The sequence below is a fragment of the Phaethon aethereus genome (genome assembly GCF_964289735.1).
Source record: "Phaethon aethereus genome assembly, chromosome: 1".
NCBI lineage: Eukaryota > Metazoa > Chordata > Aves > Phaethontiformes > Phaethontidae > Phaethon > Phaethon aethereus.
Window position 1 is genome coordinate 63,724,310 of NC_138575.1, and position 22,560 is coordinate 63,746,869.

At 42.2% G+C, this 22,560-nt stretch overlaps 1 protein-coding gene across 1 annotated transcript in view; it reads right to left on the reverse strand.

Annotated features, from left to right (window-relative positions):
• The window catches only part of TBXAS1 (thromboxane A synthase 1), a gene marked incomplete at both ends in the record, with an annotated part of 233,929 nt that overhangs the window by 91,498 nt on the left and 119,871 nt on the right, over positions 1-22,560 (reverse strand). The window contains 2 exons of the mRNA XM_082013978.1: positions 187-275; positions 7,516-7,632. Coding sequence (XP_081870104.1) covers positions 187-275; positions 7,516-7,632 — 206 coding nt within the window. The remainder of the gene's footprint in view (positions 1-186; positions 276-7,515; positions 7,633-22,560) is intronic.

The following is a 22,560-nucleotide window of genomic DNA, read 5'->3' on the forward strand; positions in this document are numbered from 1 at the left end:
ATGACTGCCCCCAGGAAGAAAAGGCATCTATCAGACACGTCCTACATTAAACTATGATCTCCACTTATAAAAGCATAGGAGGAAAAACATCATCTTTTACGCAGTAAGCACATATTTAGAATAACTACTGCTATTGACTTTTTTTTTTTTTAAATCTGCTACTAATTTTTGTCATGTTGAACATACCTCTGGATATCAAAAGCTTTACCAGAATCTGCATAGACTTTCAAGTTACACAGCAGGACATCACAGGCATGGTTTATTAGTGGTGTCATCTAGAAAGGAACACATTGTATTGTGAAAAACATTAAAATGTTAAGGAAAAAAAAAAAAAATCAATGATTCTAAATTAGTTTTATCCAGTAGATGGGATGGAGCTCTCAGGATCCTCTGCAGGTGCAGTCAAGCACTTTTGCACAGGTAAGATGAAATGTTGGGACTGTCTGCTAAAAATAAACTTACACATTATATGGATGCCCTTCTCCAGCTCTGGGCCTAAACTTGAGAGGCTCTGTCACTTAACTGACCTTTGGTTCTTGCCCACCTGTGGCTAAATACACAGAGAGCTATCAAGCAAAGACAACCCTCTCTCTTTTTAAACATTCTCTGTTCCAACTGATGATTTATCATGATCCATGTTTACAGTTCATCATATAGAGGCTACATATGTTCCAGGGCAGAAGGAATAATATTTTCCATAGTCCCAAAGCCCTGTAAAGATATTAGCATCAGACACCCAGCATTTCCATCCTGCTGTCCCTCATTTTGAGGGATTTAACCTGTACATTAGAAAAGCGCCATGTGTACCACTACAAGTTGCTGAGGACAAACTGCTATTGGAATCTGAGGAAAGGGTTTTCTGTAGTGGTGATGCCATTGAATGGACATTCACGTGAATTTACGCAGCTAGAGGTTCTTTCTAGTCACTGACACGATGGTCAGGTAGACTTAGCCACAGTCTGGCTGTAACTAACAGTGCAACAGCCTCCTCTTTAGTGCTTCATGGAAACCATGATGTAGGCAGCCATCAAGACCTCATTAAAATCTCTCTCTTTCTCTTTAACGTTTTACATATGAAAAGGCATCAGGCACTTGCCTTGATTACACCTACCAGGTGGGCAGAGGAAAGGTGTAGCAGCAATCCAGCAGTGACCCTAAAGGCATTATTTGCTATGGCTCTTTCTCCATATAGACGGCCAAGAGATCCTTATAGCCTACAATTTATTACCACAATCTTGCCTCAACAATTAATGCCAAGCATCAGCAGACATACAGACAGAAACCTGTTTTTCCTTCCTGAACAACCTCCTTCAGCATACAGATGTCAACAAACATGAGAACCAGACTTGTCCTACTCCTTTGACATTCTCGTTACCAAAAAAGACTTACTGCAGCCTCTCACCACACTCGGAGAGCTATGCAGCCTGCCCAGCCAAGTCCATTTTGCTTGGCACTTCTGCCTCTGTGAAACTGGCATAACACTTTGTGCACAGGCACACTGCCATCCTAACACATGGGCAAGACTATACGCAGTCAAAAGGCCAACTCAGGAGCATCCAACATGTTTTCCAAAGGCAGAAGTCTGAGTCAAGAATGTGTCTAGCTGCTCTCAGGGTCCCATACCTATATGGGACGGAGCAGGTTGTTGCTACTTCAGTTCAAAGCTGGATTGATTTGGGTTTTGCCACAGTCTCACAAGACAGTTCCGAAGCCAGATTAGTATTCAGTAGAAGTAGCCAGTATGTGTTTAGGAGGTGCACACCACATTATGTGGCAGTTTTCTTCCCCTTTTGGCTTTCTAAAGAAGGTCCCCTGCAGTGAGTTGCTTCTGAAATGGTTCAACAAAATTAACACATTCCTGTTCAACAGATTGAACCAGGGTGAAATGCTTTATAATCTCTGGGTCCAGCCCCTCCAATGAACTGAACCAGTCAAGGACAACAAAATGGAAATCCGTATTCTAACAGGTATGATGTTTTCTAAACAGATGGTGATCATTTCAGATTTTCTTCTCATTGCCTTATTTTCTCTTTTATTCTTCATCACATCACCAGACCTGCAACCACCTAGCTGGTTGCTATTGCTTTCCAACAGCTGGCAGAGATGGCAGGGGCACGTACAGCTAGCCAGGGCACCTCACAGCACCTCTGTACTCTCCACATTCCACCAGCCTTTCAAAATGCTGTTGCAATTCATTTCTAGCCATAAGATACTTTTATTAGCAAACGTAACCGGGAAAATGGGGAGGGGGACACATGGATTTGATTTATTGTTAACATGATAGGACAGAGTCATATCAATGAGACAATTATTTGCATATGAAAGCTACAGGGGATGTCTACTCAGGAATCCTGAGTTTGGGTTTTTATTCCCCTGAGGGACATAAATTAGTCCAAGATTGCTAACTACAAAGACCACAGACTGAAACATTCTCAAGTCCCTTAACACTTTAAACTCTTTGTTCAATTGTCAAGAAAAAAAAAGTACTGTTGGGGGAGGTGAACTATACCAAACTTTGAAAACCAGCACAGAAACAGACACGTTGATCTGCACTGCCTTGGGTATCACTAACTTTCTATACGTTATCATTCACCAGTCAGAACATAAAAGCTGCATAACCTGCCTGAAATTCAGTTCTTGGTAGGTAAACAAGCCCCAGCTGCTCTGTGTTCAGATTGGCTGAGAATAACAGGATGAAGAAAAATCTAAACAATATGGTCCCTGTAAATATTTGATCTGCCAGTTATCTAATAGCAAGAGTATCCCAGAATCCAAATTTCTTTCTTTCTGCCAAAGAGCAGCATTTGGGGTTAGGGTTTTCATGATGCCAGGGGCTTTGCTGTATAAATCCTGCCAATATGCGATTTGGCACATAACAACAATTAGTTTCTGATTCTGTGTATGCACAGTGCATGGGGATGTTTGCACTGTTCAAAGGCATCAGAGTCATGTTCCTCTAGTTAGATGTGGTCCTCAGTATTTGCTATTATTATTTGGCCTTATTATTAGCACCCCTTAGTATCATATTCACTGTAGACAGACACACTGGAGACTTTACAGTGCACAGAAGCTGTGTTGGGCCTCTTGTCCCACAAATGGGATGAAATATAAAGGAAAATGGAGAAGGAAAAAGGATACATCCCTAACATAAGAATTGCTTCTGTACCAGATTTCAAGTCCCTGACTAAAACCAGGAGAAGAGCAGAGCATCACAAAGACGTTTGTGAGAGGATTTGTTTCCATTACCTCCCAGTGGGGCCCTGCTATTCATGGGCCCAACTTACCAACATAAGCAACTCAACAGGACACTGACTTGTGGCTCAAGGATACGCACGTTTCACCCACCAGCTTTTACACTGGCAATTTGCTTTGTCTCAGGTGAGCACACTCGCTTTGCTGAGTAATAACAGCAATTTCCAGAGACCCTTCCAAAACGCCTCTGATCAGCACGCACAAGCACAGTAAGAGCAAATCAAGGAAGTCTCAATGGTTGGCCTGACAGATCGTATGTCCTAGTGGGACCTGGAAAATCTACATGCCTGAGAGTGACACTGGAGGAGTTTCCTGCACTGTTCTGCCACGTTATCACAATTTCTGCTTTGTGTCTCCCTTCGCTTGAAAGAAAATGCCTCAACACAAACTCCACTTCACAGGTTATTTAGGACAATGCTACATTATGCTCTGCTCTCTTCTTTAATTTTTGTGTTCTGTTTTGTTTTAATGGTTGGTTAGTGGAGGAAAGGGCTGCTGGCATACTGATAGGAGATGACAAGACTACTGCAGCACCATCAGAATAAATAAAAATCAATAGGTTTTCTGCTGGTGTTGCCTGTAAAAGAGAGCAAAGCTATTTATCAAGTCTGACAAGGGGTCCAGAACTGCAGGGTCATCACAGGCACCAGAGCAAAAAGCAGAGGAACAAAATAAGAAATACTAAATAGAGAATCAAGATTGGTACAGTAAGCTCACTAACACGTCAGCTTGTTCCAATACATAATAGCTGAGGAGAGCATGACAGGAACACCGGGAACTGCATCTTTTACTTAAGGACCTCTAGGTATTTTACTTCACCAGTTCCTCATGAATTACATCTTGGATCAACTTTCAGTGGTCAGTAATATTCCCATTCAACGGATGAAAGTCATTTCATGCACAGAGGATTTAAATGGCTTCTGCCAGATCACCCACAGGCAGTCAGTGGCAGAGCTGGAAGTGAAACTTCTTGGGTCTCCTGCCTCCTATCTCTCATTTCTCGTTCTTAGTGCTCCCGTAGCAATGGCACCATGACAGTGCCATTCAGGTCTCACTGGAAGGATCTTATTATCAGGTTGGCTGCCAACTCCAGTGGCAACTCATGTGGGATGAACCTTCCTTCAGCTGGAGTGGACTGCTTTACTAATCTTTACATCCTCATTAGAAAAAGAAAATTAAAAAAGGGAGAACACACAATGTATAGAAATCCATAAAAGCAACACTGAAACTTTAAAGAGAAATTGAGACAGAGAGCGAAAGCTGGAGAAGATGCCAGAAAATCTTGAAAAATGTTAGGAAAGCAACATTCTACATACACACAGCAATCACTACACTGGTTACCCAATAGCACTATAACCTCTAGTTTCATTTAATTGCTCATAACTTTGCAAACTTCCAAACTTCTGGGATCAACTTTTCCCCATTTGGTGATGGACTTTTGGAGATTTTTGCCAAACTAAGCGGAAATTCTTCAAGCTTAGTGAACTTCTCAGTGACACTATGTCACTTCTGTGGAGACAAGGGCAAAGTACACCTCTGTCCCCAGCCACAGCAGCTAGATGCAATGTGGGGCACTGTGCGTCAAACCTTAGCATCATACATTAGCTCTGTCTTGGGTTTTGTCCTCCAGCAGCCAGGCCAGAGAGCGGATGACCAGCTTCTTGCTATTGCTAGTGCTGAAGCTATCCTTTAGACTAATAGGAGATTCTTGTGTTCCTGAAATGGAGGTGTTAGGAACCTACACTCAACTCTCCAGCACTTTGTGCATCTCTTATCTGAAGTGATTGCTATGGGGAGCACAAGGACTTCTTAACATTTATTGCTCTCTCCCAGGCTTATTAGCCTGGGAGCTATTGCTCCCAGTTCTCTCAGGGCATCCAGACAGGCAAAGTCTATGTTCAGAGTGGCACTAGGAGCTGCGGCACTTGAAGGGGAACCACTCTCTGAAGCCACTCGGGAAGGTCCGCAGTCTCTCCCGCATCACTGGGGAGTTTGCACAGCGGAACACAGGAAGGCAGACATCCTGAGTGATCAGAGAGGAAGGCTTTGGTGTGGGGTTTTGTCAGAGCCGAGATCTCTGTGGCAAAGGAATCAATGTCTCAGGAGAAGAAATGAGGAATGTGTCTAGCAGTATTTATAAATATGTATAAAACAACATATCCTGGTTCTTATACAATAAATTAATACCAGAATTAGCTTATTTGTAATTCCTTTGAGGTAGAGAGGAAGAGTTTATTATAAATAGGATGTCTTCTACATAACTCTGAATACTCTGTAGTATGGCCAGTACTAGAACATGGCATTTTTATTCCCATGCTGCCATAGAGGTTCTAAGAGAGTACTAAATATGGGAGAGTTAAAAAGTGAAATCATAATTAATGAGCATTGATTTCCTTTGAGAAGTGTTAGTATGGTTTCTAAATTAAGCAACAGCAAGAGAAGCACACGGGTGAGGACTTAAGTTGCATTAACTTCAAATCCCAGGATTGTTCATGTATTTGGGTAGAAAATGAAATGCAAGGCTGAAGAGTGCATCCATTCAAAAGAGGTTCTTAATCTCACGTGGACTTACTGCAAGCGCCTCTCTGCATAGGGGTGGACAGTCTTCTGGTGAAGACATGGGACAGAGGAACAAAGTTGAGCCTTTCAGAGAGACCCTCCTCACTCCTCGTTTTCCCAATTTCTGCAGACCGTGAGGAAAAAGTGACCATTTCCAGGTCACGCTGAGCCCACGCACAATTGCACCCCTTCCGCTGAATTTGGAAGGGGCAGCACAGGGAAAGCTGATTATCAGGCGACAGATAAAGATCTCAGTTTTTGCACGTGAGACAGCTACAAGGCTCGAGCCAGCTCTCCATTTTACCTCCTACCACTACTCCCGTGTTGCAGCTCCACCACCGTGGACCCTGGCTTCTCCTCCCACCTCGGTTCAACAGGTCAAAACAAAACCTGCAAACCCATGCCCGCCCAGCCCCGAAGCACAACGCCCAGGGCCTCCAACTGCTCGCCCTCGCCGCCCTCCGCCATCAAGTCTGCCTGGCTGGTGCTGGCAGAGGTTGCTTTCTGCAAACCGAGGGGAGCCCGGCTTTATCTGTTGTCGGTCCGCCAGCAGAGAGCCGATGGCCTGCAGGAAGGCGGTTTAATTTCCGCTAGGAAAACGCAAAACTCTCCTCTCCCCGCCACGAGCCACTAATCGCTTGCATATTTAAACATCCTCGCCTCGCTAAAATTTCGCGACGGAGCCAGTGACAGAGCAAATGTCGGGGCGCATAACCAATGGCATTGTCAGTCGTGATTAATCAGCATCTCCACCAGGCTGGCGGCCAATTAGAATTTACCATAATAAGGAGGTGACAGCCGGCGTTGCTAAGCGACTGCTGTCTATAGAGCTGGGAGAGCCAGACACATTTAGATGTTACTGTGGATTTCGACAGCGGCATGTCAAAACAACACAAGCGTCTGCCCAGTGGAAAATTTTATAACCCAGGACTGGGCACCAGAGTGAGGCATGGTTCCCTTTCAGAATAAAATACATAAAGGAAGAGGTGGGGTTTTGTTGTTTTCCCCCTCCCCTCCCTTGAAAGAGGACTTTAAGCAGTCAATCATTTATCTGTGTTTAATTAAGAGATATCGTGCCGCTGGAATAGGACTTTGTTACCAGGTAATGGGTTCCCATGGCTAAGTAAATGCTGGGACATTTATAGGAAATTAGCAGCAGGTCAGCGCAGAGACATTTATTTTCAGAGGTATTTATCTGGCAATGACATTCTGTTCCAGTGACTTATTTTATTATACGAAAGGATTAAAGAATAAAAGGAGAAGGTGGGGAAGGAGATGGAGGAATGAAAATAGACTGACAGCAGTTCCCGTGTTAACGTGAGAGCTGCTGACTCTGCAAATCACGAAAAGCTATGTTCCAACTGGGAGCAATAACCTTTCCCGTATTTTAGCTTACTCCTAACAGGGTAGGGGGAGGAAGGTATAAGGCTCCTTTTTGAGTTCGCTACACTTTTATGGACAAACTTGTTTATATAAAGACAGAGGATCATATTCTCAGATGAGCTGTTCTGATTTTTGCCAACCTATGACCTGGATCACACTGTATGTACGCTCAGCTGCATGTGCCCTTCAGGTCTAAGTAAACTGGCACAAAGTGGCAGTTTTTCACCTGTTCTTAATATAGAGCTATATAAGGTAGATGCTTGCACAAAAGAAAACAATTATATCTTCTAAATTAGGAAAGCAACACAGCCTACACCTTACCTCTTTCAGTTTGGTATCGCTGAAGGCTGGGGTCAGGAGGCTCCGGACATACTTCCATCTGTCATCACGAAGACAAAGGATGCTGTCAAGCATTGGCTTGGAAATCAAGTTCGGTTTCTAAGTCAAAAAACAACATGGTTGAGTTTTAACACAAATGCAACTAGAGCTACTGGAGACTCCAGAACTTGGAAAGATTGGCCATGAATGGTGTTACACTGCTGTCCCACAATGGGAGAGGTTCCAATCAGTCCCAAACACCAAGCTAAACATGGATGAGGCTAGAGAAAATTTCTCTCTTGCTGCATGCATTTCCTCTTAGACTTGCAGAAAAGCCCTGGGCCAGGCCAGAAACTCCTTGCCTAGACTGTTGTGGTTCTAATGTTCCTGGTGTTCATGCCAGTTCTCCTTTACAGAGCCCTGGCTTCCTTCTTCCCATTCTAAGGTGACTAGCAAGAGGACCTGTCAACACTCCCTCTCTGTGTGACATGAATGACAACGCACCGCACACGGGTGTCAGTGGGGGACATGATTTCTGGTGACAGCTGGTATGTCAGACTGCTACATGCATTTTAAAAGTCTACAGAAAATATGTTTATTAGAAAGCAAGGCCCAGTCCCTACTCTTATAAGGAGTCTATAAAGAACACTATCACGGAGTTTTGCCCAACTAAGAAGTTGTGGCCTGGGACACTTACAGCTTCAGCAATTAGTCAAACAGTAGTTTAAAGCACTGCCCCATGAAATTCTGTACCAAGATGACTGCTATGAATTTGCTAAATTTTACACACACACACACACCCCCCAACTAAGAAATCCCTATCCAGAGAATAGTGGTATTCATCAACGAGTAAAAGGATAAAAAAGATGAAAGAGGAAGTGTGTCAGAAAACAATGCAATTACACCTGGAAAAGGCATCAGGAGATGTCCAGCCCCATAGCAAAATCTACTACTACTTCTGTTATTCCCAGAGGATGTTTCCTAATTGTTCTTGAAGGCCTCAAAAAATGCAGATTCAATAATGTCCTCATGCAAAGTCTTCCAGTGTTGGACTACTCTTACCATGGCAGCATGATCTTTCTTGCTGGAACTTACAGTCTTGTTGCTAATGCAGGCATAGAAAACAGGTTACACTCTCCCTCTTTGCAGTAGCCCATATATACGAAGGCTATAATAACCATTAATCATATTTCTGCCATTTATCCCAAATAACACCAATTCACTCAATACATACTTATCAGTCATGTTATCTGGGACCATTTGTTCAGTCTTGGTGCTGTCCCTCTGCATAGGCTTATTGATGTACATCTTTCTCAAGTTATAATCCCTCTGACATGACATGGTACTGCAGCCAAGGAGGGATTTTTCTCATATATTCTGCAGGCTATATTGCTCTCTATTCATCCCCAAATACTACATACCACAGCATGACAATGTCAACTCATGTACTGGCTTGTGGTTCCCTGTGACTCTCAGACTTTTTTCTGCATAATTACTTGCTAGGAAGTTATTCCCCAGCCTTTATCATTAAAGTTGGTTACTCCTAAGGATCACATGTAGAACATGTCCTTGTTGAACTGTGACCATTCTTTTTATGATGGCTTCTCCAACTGATCAAGACCAATATGAATTGTAGCCCTTTATTTCATAGTGTCTTTCATCCTTACCAGCTTAGTGCCTTCTATATAAATTATCACAATCAGTGCCATCACCTAACCTATTACAAAAGCATAGAATAGCACTTGCAAAGAAGCCACCTCTGGGATCCTCCCCGCTCACACTACCCTTCCGACACTGGACTGTTCCCAAACACTTTCCAAGTCATCTTCAATCAGTATTTCAGGTATTGTACAGCAACATGCTCCAAACAAACCATCCTAAAATTAGTGGGTGGGGGTGGAAGGTGTACGCGTCTGTAGATATCAGACTGTACGGAGACACTCATTTGTGCATGCGAGATCTTCTGGCACCCAGGCCCTGCCTACCTGCCCAGGGTAGCAGTGGCAGTACAGTCCCCCATGTTATCAGTAGCAGCAGTATCCACTTTACTGGGAAAGACCCAAACAAACCAAAGACACTTTGGCCTTCTCAATGTCATCTGTTGATGCCTTTCACCCTCTAAATTTTCCTTCAGTCTTTCTTTCATTACAAATGTACATGACAAATAAGTTCTTACCACCTGTTACACACCTGGATACTTTAATCTCATTTTGTGCCTCAAGACTTCTGATTTTATTGTCCCTACATGCAATTTTTTTATCCTTGTTCTTGGAAATTTGACCTACTTCCCACTCTGTAAAGAAACTTCTCTTCAGGGGCCATGAAGAGCTGACAATTTAGCTACAACGGTCTTCTACTGCACTTCCTTAACTTTCCTTTTAGTGGAAGAGTTTGCACTTAATATCTTTTCTTTAAGGAGCTGCCAGCTCTCCTTAACACCTTTTTTCTTAACACTTGCCAGAATCTCGCTACGCTGCATAAGCTTGTAAAATGCAGAAGCCTATTTTATATTGCAAACAGGCTAATGGCATAGGTTTACATTCTCAGCAACACCACCCAGTGTAGTAAACTGATGTCACTAAGCTGACACTACAGACCAGTTCTGAGCAAAGATGAGCTGTTTTCAAATAGATGAGTACGTAGCAGGATATTAAGCTGAAGGAAGAGACTGGCTCAGGTACTGTCATCAGATGACTACTGTAAGACAAAAATATGGGCACATTTTTAACATATACATAGACTATACTATTTCATGCAATAACAAGGAAAACTTGGGACAGGCTGTCAAAGCTGAAGTGGTTTGGACTGTTTTCTCTAAGTACCTTCTTTAAATAAATTATCTGTTTTCTAACTTAGCAGTAGGTATCTGTTCTGAGGATCAGAATTGCAGCTAGAGAGACCATCACTCATTGGAGCACTGCTTCATTTGTTACAGATATTCAAAGGCGTAGTAGAATCAGAAGAAAGAGGCTGCAGACAACTGGAAATGAGCATCATCCTTGGACAAAGTACTGTATGCTAGCCTCTGCTCCACAGTTCTTATGTGCTGGTAGGAAAGCCCTTTACACTAAGTCTTGACTCAGCTGGTCACCACATAAGTATTCCTTATATATTTGGTCTTCAGATTCAAGCCTTGAGGCCCAGATTGCAGAGCTCCTGAGCACTCACTAATGCCACTGAAATCAACAACAGGCAATGTGCCTTGATCACACAAAATGCATTAGTCCAAGAAATCAGGTCATTGAACGGGGCCCCTAAATTAGCACACACTCTCAGACCTGTGTTTCAGCCACCAGCCTTCACTCCTGATTTATAAAGTGGAGATATCACATCATCTCTTCAGAACTGCTAATGATACACTAACGTTTCTGAGGCACTCAGAAACTACAGTAAAAGAGCAGAATAGCAATTCCCACAAGGAAATGACTGATTTTGTCTTCCAAGCAATGTTTGAATAGTGTAAAAAAAAAAAAAAAAAAAAAAAAGGAAAAAATTATCAGGCCAACACTTGGAAAATTATTTTATATCAACTCCTAAATTGAAGGCTGCCCAATCTGTGCACTCTCTAAGACAAATCTCCTCTGGAAGACAAGGCTCCACTTAGATAATAACAGATGTGATATAAATCTGTCTGCATTTGCCTTGAAAGCGAAACCCCTTGCTAAAACCAAACATTCACCCTAAAAAATGATCCTAATTGCATTAAGACTGTTTATAACACATTCACAGAGAGGGGCCCAGTTACTGAACAAAAAGCCTGTTAACTATAATGCTGTAACTATGACACTAACCATAGCATTGCCTGTTTAGCACTCTACTTTATGTCAGTAATGCTCCCTTGACATATTTTTGGTGTGTATAGTATTACATACATATAAACGCTGCAAGGAAGGAAAGACAATTTTGTCCGTAAATTATTTTACTCTGTCTCTTTAAACTGGGTACACAAAAACATGTTTGTGTTTATTGGAATAGCATCAGCATGACTGACAGTGTATAGCAGATTTCATTTATCAGGTTTTTCTTATCGTTTCTGCAAACACTTTCCTCCTAATTGTATAACCTATGTTACAGGTTCATACAGCAGGAATGAAAATGGATTTGGTATGAGAATGAGCCTGAAGTATCTTAGTGAAAGATGAAGTGTCACCTCTCTCGGAATGCATGAAGTACTAGCTGTATCTGAGAATTCTTGAGCTTATAAAAATAACTAAAAAAATTACCATGGGAGGCAGCTGTAATATTTTCAGGGATGGGATTTTGGTTTTTAGGCGGGGAAGGATGTTGCTTTTAAGTCAAATGCAATCAGACTCATATTCCACCTAGCATTATCTACATACTCAACAACTGCTCTGCGCTTCCTTCTCCTGTGTAATCAACCATTTCTGACCATGGTACAGTAATGCTGCATGAAAACTACTGGCAGCATGGTAAACTGCTGCAGCATACCTGCAAGTGCTACTGAGTTCCCACAATCACATGCCATCAGAAACAACAAAGAAAAATGGAGGGATTTGCTTCCAAACAAATCCTTTAAAACACCAGTGCTTTTAAAACAGAAAAAAAAAAAGTGTTTGCAGATGAGCAGTGTCTTTGCAACTGATGCAAGAATTCCCTCCCCATTAAGTTGTTCCTTAGGCTGACCCTTCAGACCCAGTTATTGGCTTGTTTGTCCCCGAGTCAATTTGGCTTGCTGTGTATCACTAAATAATTCAGGCAAGCAACTCTTCCCTGGCTCTGAGGCCAAGTGGTTCAGAACACCTCCTGTCCCCGAGGTTAAATCACTTTCCCAAAGAGAATGGCCATATCCAAACTGCTTATGGTCATGGTGCATGTTCACCTCCTGAACTGTGCCCAGGCTATGCCTGGTGGACAACTAATCAATACAGGACAAAGCCATGCTAAGAAGCATGTCAATATGGATATCTGCAGGACCTACTCATGCACTAATATCCTGTCCCTATTTTATTCTGGAGTATAACTGTAGCCTTGTGTGATTCATAAATCATTTGCTCTTTTTTCTGAGTTTGTCACTAGCAGTCTAGACTGAACCTCTGGCAGCCAGCAATGACTGCCTGGAGCAGGAGGAAGGGAAGCAGCACAACAATGTTCCCTCAGAAGCCTTCCCTTCTTCCTTTGATAGAAAAATGAGGGAAGAAGGTTTGTAACTAACAGAAGAAAGTTAATGCAGCCACGCACTTTTAAAATACCCTGAATAGCTAAATCCTCAAAGAATCTAAAAAGACCTTTAAAAACCTACTAGCTCTGAAACCTACAATATAAACCATTCACCTCCACAGAACCAGCTGCTAATCTACTCCACGTGCTTTGATAACGCAAAAAGAAATGAAGCTCTATAAAACAGGATCTCAGAAATTTTGTTATCTTAAACTTAGACTTAATCATAGCCTAGTGCTAACAAAACTGATCAAAAAAGATTTACTTCTGCTGGAACCAACCCTCAGCACTGAAAACCTGGTGAGATTCAAACAAGGAACTAAGCACTGGAGCACCCAAAATCCCAAATCCTAACAGTAACTCCAACACTAATCCTGGCATTAGTCATATGTAGCAAACACCATTTGCCTTCATGTTAAGTCCTCAGCTTTCTTCTAGCCCTGCAGGCTTTGCAGGATCCAGCTTTAACTGGAATCCCATGCCCATGCTCCCCTGAACTCTAGCCCTAGTCTCAACCCTACAACCCATGCTAATGAGAGCCATTTGCTCCTCTCACCTCCAGCCTTTCTTCTGTACCCATGGACATTGCATTACCCAGGGTTAAGTCTAGCTCTTGGTTCCCCCCACCCTTTTCCCTCTTTGTGGAAATTTTGGGGCATGTTCACAATGCAAGGCGTCATCCCTCTCCCAGTCCTCATGCATGCTATACATATCTGTGATAGCTCTAGGGGGTCTAGGCTTTCTCTCCTTGGGTGAGCTCCAGAACTGATGAGCAGGCTGCAGTGCTGGCACATCAGTGGGTTAATTTGTTCATCACCTTGCAGTGCTGGCACATCAGTGGGTTAATTTGTTCATCACCTTATTTTCAAATAAGGTTGCTGTCCTTCTCTTGCTAAAAATGCACTTGTGATTAGGCATTGCCATCTTGCTTAAGAAATTGCATTTTTAAATTTAATTTAATGAACTGAAATTTAATGAAAAATCAGAGAGAAAGTTTGTAGCACAAAGACAAGACTCTATCCCCATACCTCAGACAGGAATTACTAGTAAAATCTTGTCCTAAGATTACTTGTTCAACCCCACTTGATTGACAGGTCATCACCACCATTTCAGCCAGCAGGTGGAACCTGTAAGCCCATGAACTGCTCATATGGTATTTCATCCAGCCATGGCATGACACTTGCAGATCAACATAACACTTCCTATTAAAAAAGTAACTGAAAAAAACCCCTGAGACATCTCCAGGAATACCTCTTACCAAGCCTGCAGTAAGTGGATAATGAAAGTGGGAAGGCAGAAGATGCCTTCATATATTAGTTTTAAAATTCCCTGTTGGTAAACTGATACAGTATATTCCTTCAAACTTGCTTGGTGTTTTTTAAGAGGAAAAGTCATGCTCAGCTCTCCCTACATTCATGGCATTCAAAGACACATTGTGTAGTGGCTTTTGGTTAAACCAGGAGAGCATTGTGTTGCATGTTTTTCAAAACAGAGTTTATGTCGTATACGCTGTAGTTCATTATAATTTTCATCTAGCAGGTTCTTGCTTACACAGTTGTTACAGCTACATCTCTTCAAAATGCGTATCACTTTTCTCTTCAGAAATCATCATATTGAAGCAAGACTCAACTCCTTATCCAAAGATCACAGCCTTCATGGAGGGCAAAGGCCTGGCATTGCCCAATGAGCGCCATGCCCTGGTGTGGGAGACCACTGGGTCCCTCCCACCCCTCTGCTCCGCCTGCAAGGGGCTTCCCACCCATATAACACCAGCGACAACACACAGGTGGTGTCTCTTCCAAAGTAGCCTCACTCTTCTTTTGCCTTTCCAGACCTCCATATCCAAATCTGCAGATGCTGCACACCCCACACTGTGGCTCCTGGGTGACTGAAGTCAGTCCTTCCTTGCCCATTAAAACTGTGTGCACTAATATTTCTTCACAGACAGTTCCCCAAAAAACCTCCCAGATCATCATTAACCCTGCTGATAGTCCATTACACTTTTTTCCCCCTCTATAAAAGTCCATTTAAAACCAGTTTGATTTTACTATTGATGATTTAGGAAGTGTTCTTATGGCTGCAGAAGGAAACAGAAAATCACCAAACTAACTCCAAAAAGCTTATGTTGCTTTGCAATTTCATAAAAGTGTCTAGTAAAAGTTTTCAGTTTAATTTGAAATCAACACGCTTGCGGAGAAGGGGAGAAAATATCTATTCATTAAGCTTTTAGGTTCTCTTTGGTCATTAAGATACTTCAAAAGAGTGTTACAAAGTAGAATTGGTTTCAGTGATTACAGCAATTGTCTTCCACTCTACTGTATAGATCAGACTATACAAAAAGGCATCTCCAAGCCCATTCTTTTGTTGTCCAGTCAGGATCTTCAGCAACTGACTAATAGCTACTGTTCATCATTACTCATTGGAAAAATGGCACAACCAACACCAGCTTACAAGTAAATACTGGCTTTTCCTCTCTGTGGCAAGCAGCCTGGAAACATCTGCTCTTGTCTTCACAAACATTCTCTTAAGTCATGGTTTTGTCAATAGAAACCAAAGCGAGTCATTGCAATGAGGTAAATATAACCATTCATAAATACTAAAATAAACACACATGGCCTCCTGCAGCCTGACTCAGACTGATGCAAGTCACACATCATTCCATTTGTTGGTGTAAGCAAGATCAAAATTAAGTCCACGCCTTCACTAGTTTGCGTATGGCAGTCAGTTTGTATATTTGGGGTCAAAACAATCAAACCAAATAAAAAAGTATTTACTGTTAATTAAGTAGGAGGTTTGGTATTATAAACAAATTCAGGTTGTACTAGAGAACCTGAGCTCTATAAGCAGTTTCTGCTGTGCTGAGAAGTTTTTAAACACAATGTTTAAATCTACTTTCCAGCTGACATAACTGGACTTTTTAATGTTGGGTAAAGTCATAACACTATTAAGACCCTCTCTGTTTATGCACACTTTTCCTAGAGGAAATGTTGAGGACCAGAAGGTTCCTTTTACAGATTGTAAGGAGAATTTGGAGAAAAACACTCCCCAATAACTTTTGCTATAGGTATATTCACATGCTTTCAATCATTGGCACATAAAGGAATGGCAGGCAATGTCCGTAAGAACTTGGGCTAGATCTTTTCATTACACAGGAGCATCATATTCCATAATCTGCTCATTCAGAGACATCTCTGCAGCACCCTTAGAGATTCTGGAGAATACCAAGAGAGATTGTAAGTACTACCCAGCCTCCCACTGCCTGTCCTTTAGACTGCTGACCCCTGTTATAATCCTGACCAAATGTCAGGGTATGTAGTCAGATACCTCAGGAGTCACTAAAGCTGAGCAGAGAGTTGTCCAAGCTGCTATGACAGCAATACAGGAAGACCCACACACCTCCCTAGGGCCTCGCCACCTCCTTTCTCATGGACATCATAACACAATGTGCTCCAGAAGAGAGGCCACTACAGCTGCGATCAGGGATTACTCCCTTTCTTTCAACTGAAAAGTGAAGGAAGTCATGGTAGTGGCTCTGTTTCATACTGTCACCGAGGAAACCAAACTCACACATGGGGGAAAAAAAAAAAAAATTGTAATCCCTTCCTGTGGATAAGGATGGGAAGAAAAATAAGGAAATAAGAATAATGAAGAAAGACCTATCATAGCAGGAATACAGGCTAGGGGAAGGTGCAGGGACAGATAGTCCTAAACCCTCCCGTCCTGTCCAGAGAATACTTAGGAGTGAACTGAGACTGCACTTAGAGCATTCATTCCCCTTGCGAAAAGGGCTTCAGTCCCAGTTCCTCCCCAAGGTCTGTTTATATAAAACTATCTGTAAAGATACATGAGTAATATTTCGCAGTAGTATCTGAAACCTTGGTCTCCCTGATCCAGGTGACTGCCATACTAGGCTGCAGAGATTCACTAAGTTCTCTACCATGAATGCCAAGGACTGCATGGAATGTGGTGTAGCTTCAACACATAAGCCAGCACGTGCATCTTCCCCAAGAACCACCTCTAGATTGCTAGCTAGGGTGCTTCCCACAGAAATGAGACGAGCACCTCGGAACTATTTAGAGCAAAAAAATACACTAGAACCTTTTTCATGTACTCTGGGCAGCTCCCTTTGTCACTGGGGTCTGTGTTGAAGAGGTCCAGTTCCACCACCTTCTCTCGTGACTCAAAGGAGCATGCTTGCTGCTGCTACATTTTCTTCAGAGCCTGAACCACCAGCCAGCTTCAAAGGTACATGTGAAGTCCATCTCCTCTTGAAACATAATATTTATAGGTGTCCTAGGTTGGACACGAGGTAGGTCTCAAAACTGCTAAGCACTTTGGCACTAAAGTGCTTCTGACCATGCTTAGAAAAAAAATTGTAGGTGCCTGAGAAACCTCAGTGTTGAAATCACCAGCTTCAATGGACTCAAGGCACTTCCAAGCACTAGGTATGGCTGAGCAAGAGTTTTTAAGCTGTATTTTCAAATTGAGCTCCTCAAATGGGGGTTAAACGCCTAGGACTTTCTCATAACAAGTAGAGGCAATCTAGCCAGGTGAAGGGGAGGCTTGCCAATGGCTTATTTTAAAAACATTACTTGTATGCAAACTTTTCTTCAGAGCAGAGGATATATTAAAAATGTCACTTTTTCAGGTATTTCATATTTTAGCAACAATTTTGGTTTGACATGTTTCACTCAGATGTTGCAATACAGCAATAAAATTATAAACAGGCCAGTCTAGCTTAAAATCTCAAAGCACTGAGAAACACCAAAAGTAAACAAGTAGTAAACTATGACTGAAAGTTGAGAGTCTTTTCAAAGGGCTTCTATCAGTCTTCCAAGTTCCCATGTAGCACCTAAAAGTTGTTGCCTAATATCATATATCCTGTATGACAACATCCTGATATACAAAATATACTTCAAACTGTCATTTATATAATTTGAAACAGAACACTTGGAGATCATTGGTCCAAAGTACTGATTCCAACACGTGCAAAACAACTCAAGGAAAAAAGTCTTTCACCTTTTTTCCCCCCAATACCAAAATGAAAATTTGGAAACGTCATCAGACAAAGCATCAGACAAATTGCTCGTGAAGACTGAAGACTCCTCATGGTTTTTCAAAAATACAAACGGGTTCAAGATGTTATTTAAATCAAACTAGTGGAAGAAAAGGGCTATTAACAATTAAAAACATGATGCAACCTCCAGCTCGGGAAGTCAGCCATGGACAGTCAGATGCTAGGGAGCTATTCTATAGAAAATACTAGTCTGCACTTGCCCTGTTCTTCTGCCCTTTCTCTAATCATCTGCTGCTAGTCAGAGACAGAGTGCTCCCTGGCCAAATACGACTCTGTCTATGTCCGTTTTCCTTTGAAAAGTCATTCAGAAAGAAAACTCCAGGTCAGCTGTAATGGCAGCACGACAAGCTGTCAACAAATCGCATTTGCAATATCTGCTTAACGGAAGAATTTGAATTCCCTGCCTGCGACTTCACAATTGTTTCTAATTATATTAAGTGTGTATTTACACATCAGGGAAAAAAACAAACTTCATGTATTAACATCTCCACATCTATCTGTCAAAACACTAATGCATTTTCCTGATAGTAGTAGCTGCATCCATTCCTCATTTATTTGTCCCTCAAGAAGAGCTAGGCTATAAAACTTTGTAAAGTAGTTGCATAGCACACTTCCAGGATTTTATCTTCCAAGATTTCCTATTTGTGGTTATTCGTCTGGTTTCAATCAAGTAAAAAAAAAAAAAAATCCTAATTTACCAAGGCATGTCAAAACATGCTTATATGAAATAGCGTTTGTTCATTTGACTCTCACAAATTAATTTGAGCACATCGAGAATTAAGTGTTTATCATAAGATAATTTCAAGAATAATAAATTCCTATTGCGTACAGATAATATTACAGGACTTATCATGAGTTCCCTGGAGCTCGCAATTTCAGTAAAACAGCCTCACTTCCCAAACAACCTGTAACCAGACTGTTCCTCAGATCGCTCTTACTTGATTTCTTCAAGGAGAGCAGCTAAAATGCTCCTCTGAGTATCAGCGAGTACCTCGTTCAAAATAAATTAACAATATCAGCTACTTCTGCGTTTTCAAACATATTAGGCTTGTAATAGCAAGCAGTGCGGATTATGAAGCATAAAGCCCATCACCACATCTTGTCACCTTAAGAGTCCTACGATAAGATAAAACGTAAAAACAACCGAAAGCCCCGCAGATTGGAGCCCGCGTCCGAGCTCACCGGTCCCTTTCTTGCAAAACAGGCCTCCTCCAGGCAGCACAGCATTCGGAGGGACCGCGTCACCGCCCCGGCGCCCCATCCAGTGTTACTGCGCTGCCACCGTGGCACGAAACCAGAGGGACGGGGCAGATCCTGAATTCTCCCCTCTTACCTTGCCCCAAAAAGCCAGCGCTGGTATTTCAGGCGCAGACAAGCTGGAAGCTCGGCAAATGCACACGGGGACAGAGCGGCATTCGGGGTTTAGATTCTCTTTTATCGAGTGCCCAGGGATGGAGCTTGTGCCAGCCATGAGAACCCAACACCCGCAACCTTTCCCCAAGTATTAACCCCACGACAGCCAGGAACATGCCGAAGGGCGACCGGGAGCTCGAGGGGAGGTTGCCATAGCTCTGCCTGCTGGGATTTCCCACGGGAAGGAGAAAAGAGTCCTCGCTCTCCAGAAGCCCACGCATCGGTGAGGCTGCCAGGCTGCACCCGTACTCAGGATGCACCGAGCGGTTTTGCAAGTTACCGGTATCTGCACATCCAAGCCCGGCTTTACTGGTGAGTGGGAGAGGGGGACAGGAGGGGGCTGTCGATTCCAGCCATCAGGGCTGGCCAGTGCAGCACGTGCTCCGGCATCACTAGAACTCATCACGCAGCTGCTTCCCCCACATCTGAGGTCCCTGCTGAATCCCCCCAGCATCCCACAAGCCTGAAAAATAAAAGGGATCTTGAAACTGAGGAAAATAACCCTCTGCAACATATCTAAAACCCTGCTGAAATTTTTACTTAGAATAAATCTTAACCCTGGGTCCCCGCCTAAGTTCTCACAGCCAAAACTGACTGTGCGCTGCCAATGTGATGTAAAAGCTACCACGAGCACCAAGGGAACAGCTGAAAAAAAGTGAGGAAATGTGAGCTGCCCCGCTTGACCACTGAGAAGGGAAAAACCAAGGCTGTACCACCCAGCATCCAGAGAATGTCTAACCTGACGTGGTGAAACACCAACTGAGGAGGGAGCGTTCCTCTAAAAACCTCAAATCAAACATTAAACACAATAAAACCAGAGCCGGTTAGAGAAATTTAGATAAAGTTGCATGGTTGAGGGAAATTGGAAATACTGCAAAATCAATTTGTTTTTCCAGGCTTTCTGGAAGAAAACAAAGCAGAAAAGTTCCAACAAAATATCTTGTTGTATATGTTTTTGGAACAAAATAACTTCACTTTGCAAATTGAAAAGAACTTTGACTTTACATTAAAAGCTATAACTGAAACAAAATATTCTAATAATTTTTTTATTTCTAGTTTGACTTTTGACTCTTCAAAATCAGCCGTAACATGAAACTTCTATCTTCCACACATTTCCTAATCAAATCTCAGAAAACATTAAGGGCCATGTAAGGTGTGTTGTTTTTTTTTTTTAATTCTTGATGCTAGCAATATAGCATGCCATCTATTCCCACTGCAGTCGATTACATTAGAAGAAAATTAAGAGAGCAAAACAAAACATTAAGGGGTTTCAAAATCTTAGATTGAGTGCAGCCTTTGTATCCTAAAGCCTATGCAAAAATGGGCCCAATTCTTTAGTTATGTTATCCTATACTATTTTTTCCCACGGGATCTCTATTTGATTTTGCAAATGTAGTATTTATAAAGAAAATAATGCCCTGAAATGTTTTAATATTACATATAAGAAAAAAAAATCTTTCATGTGAAACAAATCAGTCACAAACTCGGGATTGTCAACCTTTAGACATAAAGTTCAGATGACAACTTGTAGAAGTTAGTGATCTGTAGAGCCCTGTCACCAGAGAGTGATACTAGCAAGTGAGTTTCCTTGTTCTTTAATAATTTTTGTTGAGTCTGTGTTTGCTGAGATTCTTCAGGGGCTTATAAACTTAAACAGTTTGGTTGGATTTTCAAAGTGCTTTTTATATCCAACCCTCACACTAGAGGGAACAAAGTCAAAGAAAAAGACTCTGGGTTTATTCTTCCCCACAATGGATAAATAAACCTATCTTTCCCCTCGGCTGCTTCTCCAAAATAGCAAGACCATTTTGACTGAAAAATTCTAAATGTAAAATATTAATTGAAGTAGTTAAAGTTTGATAATCTACTGAAAGGTAAACATTGTAATGGAAGACATTGGGCAACTTTAATTATAGATATCACCATTGCCTCTGCTACAATACAGCTGCTTTGGAACTGACGAAATACCAGTATAGACCTGACGACATTAAAACATGACTGAAGGTCAACGACTGGTTAAACTGGAATGCTTCTGAGCCATTGTTAAATTATTCAGAATTATTTTAGGAAAGCTGCATAAAAAGTGCAAGAGTGCAGTTTTAGCTTCATCTAAATGCGCATACTGAAAATGGAAAAGGAAATGAGGAAACTGTCCTTTGCAATTGCCTTGAAAAGGGGAAAAAAAAAAAAAAGAGTACCTTGTGTATCTTCAACTTACAATTAATCTAGCAGAGGAGAACAGTGCAAGATAGTTCTTACTTTTACTACTTATTTCCCCAAACCCTTTTCTGCAAGAGCAAGCGTGAAAGGGGAAGAAGAAGAATGGGACATTGTTTCAGTAAAGAATGTAGTTATTTTAGTTTCTGTTGCTTAACACCAGTGAGAGGAGACTGGCAGGAGTAAATAATTAACAACGATCGACAACCCTTTTCTTTTGCTGCAGGATAGCTGTTTCCTGAGCCCTGTATATATCCGTTGCTGCGCACGTGTCTGTGGGGCTAAATGGAGCCTCCTCCAGCCATCACCAAGCCTTCAGAGACAGGTGAATCAACATGAAAAGGAGCAGTGACCAGGTGTGCTCAAAGCGGGGTTCACTCGCCACCCTGGAGAGCTGGGAGCAAGCCACGCAGTGCGAAGACTTCAATTTTACACCTCTCCTCTTTCTTTTTTCTTTTTAAGCCTGGTGAATTTAATGCTGACGAAAAGTCAGTGCTCTGCAACTTTCCTCGGTCGTGGTGAGGAGCCCCGCGTGCACGGCGCGGCGCTTCCCCCGCGCCTGCGTAACACACTGCAGCGTGTTCCCTTCCTAAGGCTCAGACTAGCCAACTATTTGCGATCGACTATTTACAACAAATGGTGCCAAGATATGCGGTTGCTATATAAACAAAGAAGAATTCTCACTGGAGACTAAAATAAGACCTGCCGACTCATTTTTCACTTATGATCTGTAAGATTTATAGCTGTAACACACTGTCAGTCATAAGGAGCGCATCGTCTCTAAACATCCTTTCCCATGGAGGTTTTACTCTCGCAGGATGAATGTTACGTAGTGTGCGATCACAAGCAAAAAACCAGGACAGCAAAAATTTTTTGCTTAGAACAAACGTACTGGAGTTAATTGGCAGGTTATTTTGCAAAGATCAGAAGACAACTTTCCAGGCTCTGGCCAGAGAACCACTACAAAAACAGCTGCATCAATTTAAAAGGCTACTTCTCCATCAGCTGTTCGCCACCCCCCATCTATTGGAGATTACCACCATTGAAATGGAGCGGGTGGAGAGCCTGTGTGAGCACTCATCATCTGCTTCAGTGCCAAGCCAGCCTGCAGAGTTTTGAAAAAGTCCGCATTGATACATAAACTAAGATGGATTAGCTTCTGA